The 12785-nt window shown below is 34.6% G+C and overlaps 1 protein-coding gene across 3 annotated transcripts in view; it reads left to right on the forward strand.

Annotated features, from left to right (window-relative positions):
- The window catches only part of DARS (aspartyl-tRNA synthetase), a 69088-nt gene extending 56713 nt beyond the window's left edge, over positions 1-12375 (forward strand). For 2 of the 3 annotated variants that reach the window (XM_006100434.3, XM_023764024.1), the window contains 8 exons: positions 821-955; positions 4027-4174; positions 5252-5398; positions 7055-7097; positions 8344-8424; positions 9430-9541; positions 9718-9789; positions 11738-12375. In XM_006100434.3, coding sequence (XP_006100496.1) covers positions 821-955; positions 4027-4174; positions 5252-5398; positions 7055-7097; positions 8344-8424; positions 9430-9541; positions 9718-9789; positions 11738-11829 — 830 coding nt within the window. In that variant the 3' untranslated portion in view covers positions 11830-12375. The remainder of the gene's footprint in view (positions 1-820; positions 956-4026; positions 4175-5251; positions 5399-7054; positions 7098-8343; positions 8425-9429; positions 9542-9717; positions 9790-11737) is intronic. The other variant, XM_023764023.1, reaches the window with a different exon arrangement.
- Positions 12376-12785: the final 410 nt, after the last annotated feature.

Genomic DNA, 12785 nt, shown 5'->3' on the forward strand with positions numbered 1-12785 from the left:
TGTTACTGCCCTGGCAGTTTAGGATCAGTGGTTAGATCATTGGCCTGCGGGCCCAATCCTGGCCTGTGTTGGGTGTGAGCATGAGGCAACCTATCGATGTGTCTCTCTCACATCAATGTTTCTCTATCTCTCCACACCCCCCTTCCACTCCCTCTAAAATTCAATGGTGGGGAGGGGTGTTACTAATGGCATTTAGTTGAAAATAAAAAAATTAATCATTGAATTATTTTTTTGTTTGTTTTGTTTATCACCTGAGAATATTTTTTCCATTGATTTTTAGAGAGAATGGAAGGGGTGGGGGCAGAGAAAGAGAGAGAGAAAGACAGAGAGAGAAACGATTGGCTACCTCCCACACATGCCCTGACCAGGGCTGGGGATGAATCTGCAACCCAGGTATGTGCCCTTGACAGGGATCAAACCCGCAACCCTTCGGTGCTCAGGCTGATGCTCTAACCACTGATTCACACTGGCCAGGACGAACATTGAATTCTTAATTAGAAAAATTATCATCTTTTTTTACAAAAAGTTTTACAAAGCTAAAGTAGCTTTTACTAGATTTTAAATTTATGCAGAAAGGGAGCGTATATATCCAAAGAAGTAAAATGAAAGTATAGCCAAAGAAGTAAATCTCGCCTAAATATAAACTGTTTCGAATCAGGGATAAAACATATATAGACTATGGTTTCTCTGCAGTCTTTTATTTTCTAGTGTGGTTTTATTTAAGTGAAGTACTTGAATCAAAAGGATAAACTATTTTTATTAGAAGTTTGCATTGATAAGCTTACAATTGATTATAGTAACATTTATGTTTATATTTCAGCTGCCAGTGAAGGAGGAGCCAATGTATTTACTGTGTCATATTTTAAAAATAATGCATATCTGGCTCAGTCCCCACAGCTGTACAAGCAGATGTGTATTTGTGCTGATTTTGAGAAGGTTTTCTGTATTGGACCGGGTAAGGTTTTGGTAGTTAAGGTTATCTCAAAATTCATTAATTGTACCACAGCTAAGGTTTTAGAAACACATTTATTTTTTTTTAATTGTTATTTTTATCTTCATCCAACGATATTTTTTCATTGATTTTTTTAATTATTATTTTTATCCTCATCCAAGAATATGTTTTCATTGATATTTTTTTTTTTGAGAGAGAGAGAGAGAGAGAGAGAGAGAGAGAGAGAGAAAATTAATATGAGAGAGAAACATACACCCTCTGAATTAATCGGTTCCCTCCTGTACCCTGACCAGGGATTGAGCCCAACTAGGTATGTGCCCTGACTGGGAATCAAACCTAAGACTTTTTAGTGTACCAGATGATGCTCCAACCAATTGAGCCACCAGCCAGGGATAGAAACACATTTTACACAGACCTTTTTAAAGCTTAAATCCTTTTTTATATTGACTACATCAACACTAGACTTGGGGGTAAAAATAACAATATTGCCTGGTAGATATTTCCAAAAAAATTGTATGTTCAATAGTTCTTTGAACAATTGAGCATCATTCATATGATAGATCATAAGATATATATATATATATATATATATATATATATATATATATATATATACTCATTCCTACAGAGATGCTGAAGACAAAAAAAAGAAAATATGTATCTTGGGACTATCTCATTTTTAAAATGCATGCTTTGAAAATACACACCCTCTGAATATATTTTAACTATATTATTTATTATACTTAAGTGTAATTAGAATAGAATTAGCTCCCATTTGGACTATCAACTCTCCATCAATACTAAAGAAAAAGTGATTGCAATCTTCCAAGTAATATATTTTGTTGTCCTTGAAAGCTCCTTGCTACTGTTGTAAGTTTACAAATGTACCTCTGTATACTTTGCTGCCAATTTTATTCCAAAGCTGTTCTTTTTTACTATTACTAATTGTACTCTCCTTAGTATTGATAATATGCTAAAGTCCATTAGAAAATACTAACAAATGCCTGGGTTTAATAAATTATATTAACATGTTTTTTAAGAATATATTTGCACCCTAGCCGGTTTGGCTCAGTGAATAAAGAGTCAGCCTGCGGACTGAAGGGTCCCAGGTTCGATTCCAGTCAAGGGCACATACCTGGGTTGCGGGCTCGGTCCCCAGTGGAGGGGGGGGCGTGCAGAAGGCAGCAGTTGGTGGTTCTCTCTCATCATTGATGTTTCTGTCTCTCTCTTTCTTTCTCAAATCAATAAAAATATATTAAAATTCTATATAATAAAAGCCTAATATGCTAAGTGTCTGGTTGTCTAGTCGGCCATTCAACCAATCAAAGCATGATATGCTAATGATATGCTAAGGATGCTCAACCACTCACTCTGACATACACTGACCACCAAGGGGCAGACGCTCCGATCAGTAGGTTAGCTTGCTGCTGGGGTCCAGCCAATCGGGACTGAACAAGACAGGCCAGACATGCCCTGGAGTCCTCCCAAAGTCCCTCCCTGGCTGGCCAACCTCCCGCGTCCCTCCCCGGCCCCAATCATGCACCAGTGGGGTCCTTCGGCCTGGCCTGTGCCCTCTTGCAATCCAGGCTGAGGGACAACCCCCTCCCGAGTGCACGAATTTCGTGCACCAGACCTCTAGTATATATACATTTGCTAAAAGCCAAGCATGGACACAATCATGAAGCAAATTCTTTTACGATGCTAACTATAAGCAAAAAAAAACCAAAACAGCTTTACTATATTCTTTAAAACTTACCAAGTTTAAAAAAAAAAGTTATTTTATATATATGAATTTTTTGATAGTTTAAGATAAATACCTGCTAATAGAGAAACTGGCAAAATCATTAAATGTCTTAATTTTCTGAATTTATTAAGCAATCATTTGCTGAACACTTGCTGCATATATAGCCTTGCGCTATAAAAGAAAATCCAACCAGCACTTCTCCAATGTTAATGTGCACACAAATCACCTGGGGATCTTGTTAAAATGCAGGAGGTTTGGGGTAAGACTTGAGATTCTACAGTTCTCATAAGTTCCAAGGTACTGCTGCTATGCAGACCATGCTTTGAGTGCTAAAGGAACAATATTGTCCCTGCTCCTAAGACACAATAAGACATGCATAGCCCTGACTGGTTTGGCTCAGTGGATAGAGCGTCGACCTGCGGACTGAAGGGTCCCAGGTTCGATTCCAGTCAAGGGCATGTACCTTGGTTGCGGGCACATCCCCAGTAGGGGGTGTGCAGGAGGCAGCTGACCGATGCTTCTCTCTTATCGATGTTTCTAACTCTCTAACCCTCTCTCTTCCTCTCTGTAAAAAATCAATAAAATACATTTTTTTAAAAAAAAAGACATGCATATATATCACAGCCACAGCGAATAATCTAATTGTGATGTCAGCAGGTTGGTGTTAATTATGTGGTATAGGTAGGGTAAAAAAGAGGAAGAAGATGGAGTTTGCTAGAGATGCCATGAGAGAAAATTCAAACTGAAATGGTAGTAGGAGGTAAAGACAACAGAGATGGCATTCTAGAAGAAGCAAGCTAAGTTAAAAACACGGGAGCAAGTAAAATCGAGACTAGTTAGTATTGAGAAATGGGAAATATAGGGTGGGATTAAATTATGAGAGCATGGAGAGATGGAACAGGACTAGCCAGGAGGACTGGAAAGAAGGAAAGTGCAGTGAGGATAATAAGAGCTGGACTGAGGTAGCTGCTTCATTTGTACAGATTTCATTTAGCTTGAGTCAAGCTTTAATAAAATTGAGAACTCATTATATTGAATATTTTTAGTTATTGAGAAGGCACCTCAGGACCTTGCATTCCCTCGGGGTTCTTAGGAGTCTCACTTACTAATTTACATTTGTTACAGCTTTTACTACATGACTGTAGGAGTTTGTAATGAACTTAACTATCCATGAGAGTGCTGTAACAGATGGCTTGTCAAAGGTCTTTCCAACCTTATAATGATAATGAAAAGAGTACCATTTGAGTACAAGTAAATAGAATTTTGTTTTTAATCTCAATTTCTCCAAAATTTAAAACACTGCTATGTATATCTTTTATTAATGTTACAGTATTCAGAGCTGAAGACTCTAATACCCACAGACATCTAACTGAATTCGTTGGTTTGGACATTGAAATGGCTTTTAATTACCATTACCATGAAGTTATGGAAGAAATTGCTGACACTTTAGTACAAATATTCAAAGGACTTCAAGAAAGGTAAAAAATATATGTATTATATCCCTAACTGAACTTAATTTCAAAACAGTTTGGGCTCTTCAGAATAAAGCAATTCTTGATTTGAAATGTATAAACTAAATTTTTATTGGACATACGTGTGCATATAGACTTGCTAGTTAGATGATCAATTAATTAATGAAAAAAAATCCACACTCAAAATACTATTCTGGATCTAAGTCCATTGTGGCTTCATTTTGGTGGGTACAGTTACCAGATTGTATTTCCCTTATACTAACATCCTGGATATTTGAAGAAATGGAGCCTATGTTACTTTCGTAGCAGTTAAAGTCAGAGTTTTTATTGCCTCATGAAATGGGTAGTTTGTTCCTAACTAACAATGTTACCTGATATGAGTTACAAAAAAAGTTAAGACTGAGAAATGGTATTAAATCTTTTAAGTGTTTAAACTCTAGTCTTTAACTTAAACAATTTCTTAGTAACATTTTCTTGGTACATACACTGATTCAAAGATGATTTTATTTGGCAAAGATGGTACTCAGTACCTACCAGATATTTTTTCTTAGCTGTTGCTAGTATTACAGAAGAGCCTAAAAGTGCCTGAGGCAATTTCTGCACTGAGGCAGATTTTACATAGAGAGGTTTGCTCTAAAAGCATTTCCGTTTGATAAATAAACTTTATTGTTCCTTTTAAACAATAAAGCTACATATATCCCTTATTCCAGAATTATCAGTGGAATGCATATAGGACTGATAATATGTAGGCTCTTGGGTCCCTGCCAACTGGCCAGCTAGGAGGGGCGGGGGCTGAGTGGCTCAGCTGGACAGGTACTCAGCTGATCATGGAGCTTCTGCCTCTGAACTTCTCACATCATCGCACAGATAGTGACTCCTGTGAAATGTTTAAAATGTTTCTTTGTTAAAAGAAAAAAGACTTTGTAGCAAGTGTGTGGTAGAGTAAAAGCTATATATGTTCCTTATTTCACCAGTTTTAGTAAAAAGTTTTTAGTAATTTTTAACATGTTGCCACAGTGACCTCTTGTGGGGAAAACATTTATCTCACACGTTATTATTAACTCTAAATCATTATTCAAATAGGTTTCAAACTGAAATTCAGACGGTGAATAAACAATTCCCATGTGAGCCATTCAAATTTTTGGAGCCCACTTTAAGACTAGAGTATTGTGAAGCATTGGCTATGCTTAGGGAAGCTGGAATTGAAATGGGAGATGAAGAAGATCTGAGGTTTGTCTTTGTGACTTTTAAAACTTTAATAACTAGGTTTAAGATACGCAAGAATGAATATATTAACAAATCATAATTTTTTTACCCAGCTTTTATTAACTTTTGGGTATATCGTATGATGCTGTTCTTGTTTAATGTGTGATCTGAAATAATGATATAATGTGGTTTGCCTAAGCTTCAATAAATACCATTTTTGTGCCCCCTCTCCCCCTAGTTTGTAATGCTTTAAAGAATATAGAGACTTTTGCCTGTGATTTTTGCATCTAATATTTTACCTCTCTTTTTCAATCAGTGGTATTAGAGAAGATAAACAGTAATCTAAACCCATCCCCACACAGGATCAAGGCATAAAACTATTAGGATCTCTAAAAGTTTATAAAAAATCACTATTCTTTATTTATTTGATATTCAGTATTATTTTATCTAAACTCAGATCATACAGTGTATAATTTTTAAACAAATTATGTAGTTTAACAGATATGAAATTATTATCTATTTTATTCAAGGGTTCTTAAGTTAAAATATTTAAGGCATCACAAATCATATGGATATAAGAGGGAAAGGCATGATTGTCATTTTTTAGGGCTTTTTAAAAAATATTTCACTCAAAACCCTTTATTTTTGTTTGTTTGACAAATATATCTGTATATGATTTTAAGCATCCCCTACATTGCTAGATGACATCTTAAGGCAAATCGTACATTCTATCATTATTTTCATAAGTATTTTAGAAATTGTTCTTAAATAGGGTAGATGCTAAAGTGGCTATAGAAATTTAATTGGTTTATATAAACATATTTTAAAGATTCAGAATTAGTGATTTTTGTTTTATAAACCTTTGATAAAGAGTAATGAGCCCTAACCCATTTGGCTTGAGCGACGGTCTGCGGACTGAAGGGTCCCGGGTTCGATTCCGATCAAGGGCATGTAACCTTGGTTGCGGGCACATCCCCAGTGGGGGGTGTGCAGGAGGCGGCTGATCGATGTTTATATCTCATCAATGTTTCTAACTCTCTATCCCTCTCCCTTCCTCTCTGTAAAAAATCAATAAAATATTTTTTTTAAAGAGTAATGAAAAGGAGCCCTAGCCGGTTTGGCTCACTGGAAAAGAGCATCAGCCTACGGACTGAAGGGGGTCCCAGGTTCGATTCCAGTCAAGTGCACATGCTTGGGTTGCAAGCTCAATCCCTAGTGTGGGGCGTGTGGGAGGCAGCCAATCAATGATTCTCTCTCATCGTTGATGTTTCTATCATTCTCTCCTTCTCCCTTCCTCTCTGAAATAAATAAAAATATATTTTTGTGAAAAGGAGAGACCATTTGAAGTGGAACCATTTAACGCCAAGAATAGCCTATGTTCATATAGTGAACTTTTGTTATATTTGATTGTAGGAAATTATATCCATGTTATTTCTGAATCAGTGAATTGCTAAATTCTGTTTATGGTTTTATTTAAATATTATTGAGCAGCATCTACTAAATACCAGGTGCACTTATAAGTTGTTTTCAGTAGTACTTGCCTTTTTAAAAAAGAGCAGAATAGACAACTGTGTGTTTTGGCTGAATTTTTTATTCTTTGAGAACTTCAAATAGAGGTGCCTTAATAACTCTAAGAACTAATCAAACATCTGATTTCATGCTTTTGTCATTGTTTTCCAGTACGCCGAATGAAAAACTGTTGGGTCGTTTGGTAAAGGAAAAGGTAAGACTCTTGTACATGCTGGATTTCTTTCTCTAAATCTGAGATGTATCCTGGTACTAAAGAACAGTTGCAGAGGGAATGATTTTCCTAGAATAGTATGATTCCAGAATAAATAAAAACCCAGGGGGCCAATTTTTTTTTTCAATCTTAGAAAAATAAAAAATATTCAAACAGGCTTTGCCCAGACAGTTTGATTAACTCAGTATTCAATTTTTGTACTTACTTGTACTGAGGTATCTCTAAAAATGATATCTATGTCAGATTAGTTAGAAAGGACCTCAAGATGAGGGAGAATGAATTTCCTTTCTGCCTCTTATGTGAAAGCTACTTTCCTATCTCATTTTGTAAAGCTCTTAAAGAAAAGATAAAAGCTAAACTTAGAAGGGTGCTTAAAGAAATTGAAAGAACTGTGTGATGAAATTAAAACAGTCCTTGAGCGCCTCCTGCTGGTTGCACTCTAAACTGTTAAACTGGGAAACTAAAGTATATTTCTGAAACTGCACAGTATTGAGTTTATACCTTTAAAATGCTGTTTCAGCAGAGCCAATATCAGTTTGTCGGCTTTATTGACATTCCCTCTACACTCCAGTTTTAGCAAAAATATTTAACATCAAAACAGTTGAAATGTGATTGGTTTCTTTTTAGTTATATCTAGGTCACATAGTAAGTATTCTAACAAAAATGTCATAATTTCATGTTAATGTTATTGATTTCATTTGTAGTTTTCATTGAAGAAAACTACAAAATATCTTTTAGATATCTAAACTAAATTTTTAATTACTGGGAAGATAAGGTTTTTTGAAGGTGAATATTATAAAGGTGTTTTTCCTAAAATAATTTATAGATTTAAAATGTTTGTTATTCTTGTAAAACCCAAATATATTTGGTATAACTTAACATAAACAGCTATAAAATACATCTGAAGAACTAAATGAGATAGAATAGCAAAGGAAAAAATGAAAATCAGTTTATCGCAGCATAGTTTTCAATGTGGGAGAAATTGGAGAAAGAGTACATGTCACCCCCCCAAAAAAATTAAGTATTGGAAGAATATACAACATTATAGCAAAATACAGATATTACTTGAAAGAAATAGAATACTCATTTTATTTACAGTGTAATTACAGTAATTTTGAAGTATAAAAGGTGTGTATTAAAAAAAACATTAATTACCAAAGTGCTAGCCGCCTTTTCACTTTCATTAAACTGTTAAAAACTATTTTAATTGTATTTATTCTTTTTATAGTATGATACCGATTTTTATATTCTTGATAAATATCCATTGGCTGTAAGACCTTTCTATACCATGCCTGACCCAAGAAATTCTGTAAGTAATTTGATTTTAAATAACCTGTTTGGGGGAAGAAGGAAAACTTTGTTACTTTGTCAAATTGTAAATGGGAATAATGGTTTTCATTCATAATTTGCAGTTTCAGTGGTCATGTTATGTGGATTACTACTAGTTTCTGTCAATTGAGGTCAAGGCGAAATCTGAATATTCTAGCAAATTGTTCCAAAAACATATTAAAAATCATTTCTATGTGTCACTTTTTGAAGATTTGAGGAAGAAACACCATATACATAATAAATAGTATTGCTAGATTTGCAGGTATTAGCAAAATTTATTTTTGACCTTGAACAAATCTAAATAATGTGGCCTTTTACTATTTTTCCATGTAGTGGTTTCCAAACTTTAGTGTGCATCAGAGTCCCTGGAGGGCTTTCTAAAACACAGATTCCTGAGCCCCCTCATCAGACTTTCTGATTAGTTGGTTTGGGGTAGGGCTTGAAAATTTGCTTTGCTAACAAGTTCCTGGTAATACTGAAGCTACTAATCCCGGAATCACACTTTGAGAACCACTGGTTTATTGAAAGACAGGGAAAGTAAGTTAAAACCTGATAGAGAATAGGATGAGCTGTGGTAAATTGATGTTTAATTTGCTTCCCTTAAAATAAAAAAGAAATGTTAATTGATAATTTGAAGTTCCAAAAGTGACCCCCTTAAAAACATTTCTGTTGATAAAGTAAAATGAGAATCAGCACTACTTCTTATAAGTTAGATATGGTGCTCTGATTTGATGTTGGAAGGTATGGGAGAAGGGGAGTATGAAATCTGATAAAGGCAAGAAAGAAGTTACTATTCAAACCTCGCTAATTTAGCCTGTGTTAGAGAAACAAAATATGTTCGTTGGAGCAGGTACATCATCAATTGTAGGAAAAAATGAACTTGCTCTTCTTGCAACAAAGGTCTTTTTTTCCACATGTGTAATGGAAATAGAATGGTAGCCACTTTTGATAAGTAATGTTTTTGGTTTGTTTGTTTTTCCTGCAGAAACAGTCCAACTCTTATGACATGTTCATGAGAGGAGAAGAAATACTATCAGGAGCTCAAAGAATACATGATCCTCAGCTGCTAACAGAGAGAGCCTTACATCATGGAATTGGTAAACCACTTAAATGTATTTAGGAAAGTGATATGTATTCTGAAAATAACTCATTTTAAACCCTTTAAAGACTCCTCAGAAATAGTCATTTGGTTAAGTCTTCATTTAACAGTAATTGCTTTTTTATCTTTTAAAGCTAAATAAAATGGTAAATTATGTTTGTGGTTTTTTTGTAGATTTGGAGAAAATTAAAGCATACATTGATTCCTTCCGCTTTGGAGCCCCTCCTCATGCTGGTGGAGGCATTGGTAATACATTTCTTTAATATTATGACAATATTAACTTATGGGTTCTAAAATATTGTAATAGCCCTAGCTGGTTTTGCTCAGTGGATAGAGCGTCAGCCTGCAGACTGAAGGGTCCCGGTTCAATTCTGGTCAAGGGAACATGCCCAGGTTGCGGGCTCGATCCCCAGTGTGGGGAGTGCAGGAGGCAGCTAATCAATGATTCTCTCTCATTGATTTTTCTATCTCTCTTCCTCTCCCTTCTCTGAAATCCATAAAAATATATTAAAATATTGTAATAAAGTTCTAGCCATTCTTTTATCTTAATGGTTTAAAAGCAAAATGTCTTGTAAATGAAATACCCTGTGTTTTTCATCCATGAGTTCATTCAAATTAGCCCAAATTAAAGCTGTCCCTCAAATTAGCTCAGATTCCTGCTAAATGATTTGTTGAAATGTAACATTTCATTGACTTTCAGGACTATTTCTAGAGTATGTGTAATCTGCTGCTCTCTGATTTAAAATGAGTAAATGTTTAACTCAACTTTGGGATGTCCATGTCAAAGACTTTTAAAAAGTAATTATCAATTTATAGTTCTGTTGAATTTTTATTTGTTGTTTGGAGGTTTTTGGTGAATACATAATATACTTACCATAATTTCAAATTAAAAGGGTATAGAGGAGTGTGCATTCACCTCCCTATGCAAAGGTAGTCTTTGCATGTGCAAAAATACACACACTTGTAAAAAAAATTTTTTTACAAATTGTAGCATACTATGTAAATCATTCAGTACCTTGCATTTTTCCCTGACTATATTTTTAAATAATTTTTTATGAATACCTCAAAAGCTTTTTCATTCTTAATCACCACATAGACTCCATTGAAAGGACGCACTATAGCCTTGTTAGCCAGCTTCCTAGGACATGTAGGTTGTTACTAGCCTTTTGTTACTACAAACAACGCTACATTGAACATACAGTTTAAGTCTCAGTGAGACATTTATGACTATTTTCTCTTTGAGTATTCAGTAATGTTCAGTTGGTATAACATTACAAACTTTTGTGACTGATTTAGCAATGTATATTTTAATTTTACTTGTGAAAGAAGACATTTGAATGGTTATCAAAATACTACCTTGATTAGTGTTAGATTAATACAAGGTTCAAATATATGTCTGCAGATGTTTTTGGTAAGGAATAAGGATAAAAATGTTAATTCTCTTATTTATATTTCTATTTTTAGAGTTAAGTATATTCCTTTAAAATTAGAAGTTTTTATATAAGATTATTCTCTGACCTTTATGTGGTATATTAGTCTTCTTACAGCTTTAGTGAAATAGATAAATCAAATTGCACATAAAATGTTTCATTTGCTAGTGTTGTTCTGTTTTTTTAGATGGCACTTGGTCTTAATTCTTATCAGTGGAAAGTATTTAAGTCAAAGTCAGTCTCTTCTGCACTCAAAGAATTTAGTACAATAATGTACTCTAGAGTCTTTTATACTAGGAACTACCATGTTACATGTCTATCAAATTACAACGAATTTCTGGTACTTCCATTAATAAACTTCCTTGAACAGGTTTATGACTTTTGTCTTATACTGATGACCTGGACTACATACTTAGAATCTGGTCTTATTTGAAACCATACAGGCTTATACATGGAGGGGAGAGGGGGAGATATTTGTTTAAGCCATAAATTTTGGACATTGACATAGATTTCTGTAGTTCGCATTTCACAGAATCACATAGCTTAAGGATATCTCATTTTGTCCTTCTCACAAGCATCATCTCTATTTCTGAATCAGACCTAAAACATTCCATTTTAAATAAACTTGAAATTATAGAAGTCATTTTCCTTCCTAACAAGGAAAATTGTTTTGTTGATCAGCAATACTATGTTGGTAATTTTCAAAATGTAAGAACCTGAGAGATTTTCAGAAAAGGAATTAATGTTTATTTTGTTTTCCCTAGGGTTGGAACGAGTGACTATGCTGTTTTTGGGATTGCACAATATTCGTCAGACCTCAATGTTCCCCCGTGATCCCAAACGACTCACTCCTTAAAGAAAGCCATGCTTTACACTTTTTCAGTAACCTGCTATTGATCGGGCAGCACCTTGGGTACTTAAGATATGCAGTAGAATAAATGTCTTCTCTAAAGTGCCACAATTGCTTTTGGACTAATTCAGTATAAGTTACTTTAAAAGAGAAGATTTTTATAACTTTGAACATGCTTCAGTAGGAAATGGTTGAACATTTTAATGAAAAATTCATGTGATTATGTTAAAAATTCATACTGCATTACTACAATAAATGTTAACAATTTTAACAGTTAAGATTGTAAATTTCTATATTATAGTTGCTGCAATATTAATGTCTTAAATTTTCCATATTTTAGTTTATTTTTTTAAATTCTGATAAGTATCTGAGATTTTAATAAATGCGTAATTGGCATATTATGGAAAATTAGGCAGAAAGTATCAATTCTTAAAAGTTGTGTCCAGATATCATGTAAAAGCAGGTAAGAGTACTGGTTAGAAAATATTCAATATAATATTGTATTAAATTGTTCAGTTCTAAACCTGAATTTCAATAAAATTTTAAAGCTAATTTATAGTTTTCTTTGTGTAACTTCACAGCAGTCAAATTTTATAATTAGCGCTTGGCATTTTTATTTGGGAATAGAAAAATGTATGGTTTATGTAAATAACCTAAAACAAATGAAAACTTATATGTTCACAACATCCTACATACCAGTAATAAAACCCTAATATGCAAATCCACCTAACGGTGGAATGACCAGTCACTATGATGCGCACTGACCACCAGAGGACAGACGCTCAACACAGGAGCTTCCCCTAGTGGTCAGTGCACTGCCACATGGGGAGTGCCACTCAGCCAGAAGTCGGGCTCACGGCTAGCAAGCACAGCAGCAGTGGCGGGAGCCTCTCCTGCCTCCGCAGCAGTGCTAAGGAGCAGCAAGCCAAGCAGTAAGGAGCAGCAAGCAGGCGGGCGGTAAG

The sequence above is a fragment of the Myotis lucifugus genome, unplaced genomic scaffold (genome assembly GCF_000147115.1).
Source record: "Myotis lucifugus unplaced genomic scaffold, Myoluc2.0 scaffold_312, whole genome shotgun sequence".
NCBI classification, from domain to species: domain Eukaryota; kingdom Metazoa; phylum Chordata; class Mammalia; order Chiroptera; family Vespertilionidae; genus Myotis; species Myotis lucifugus.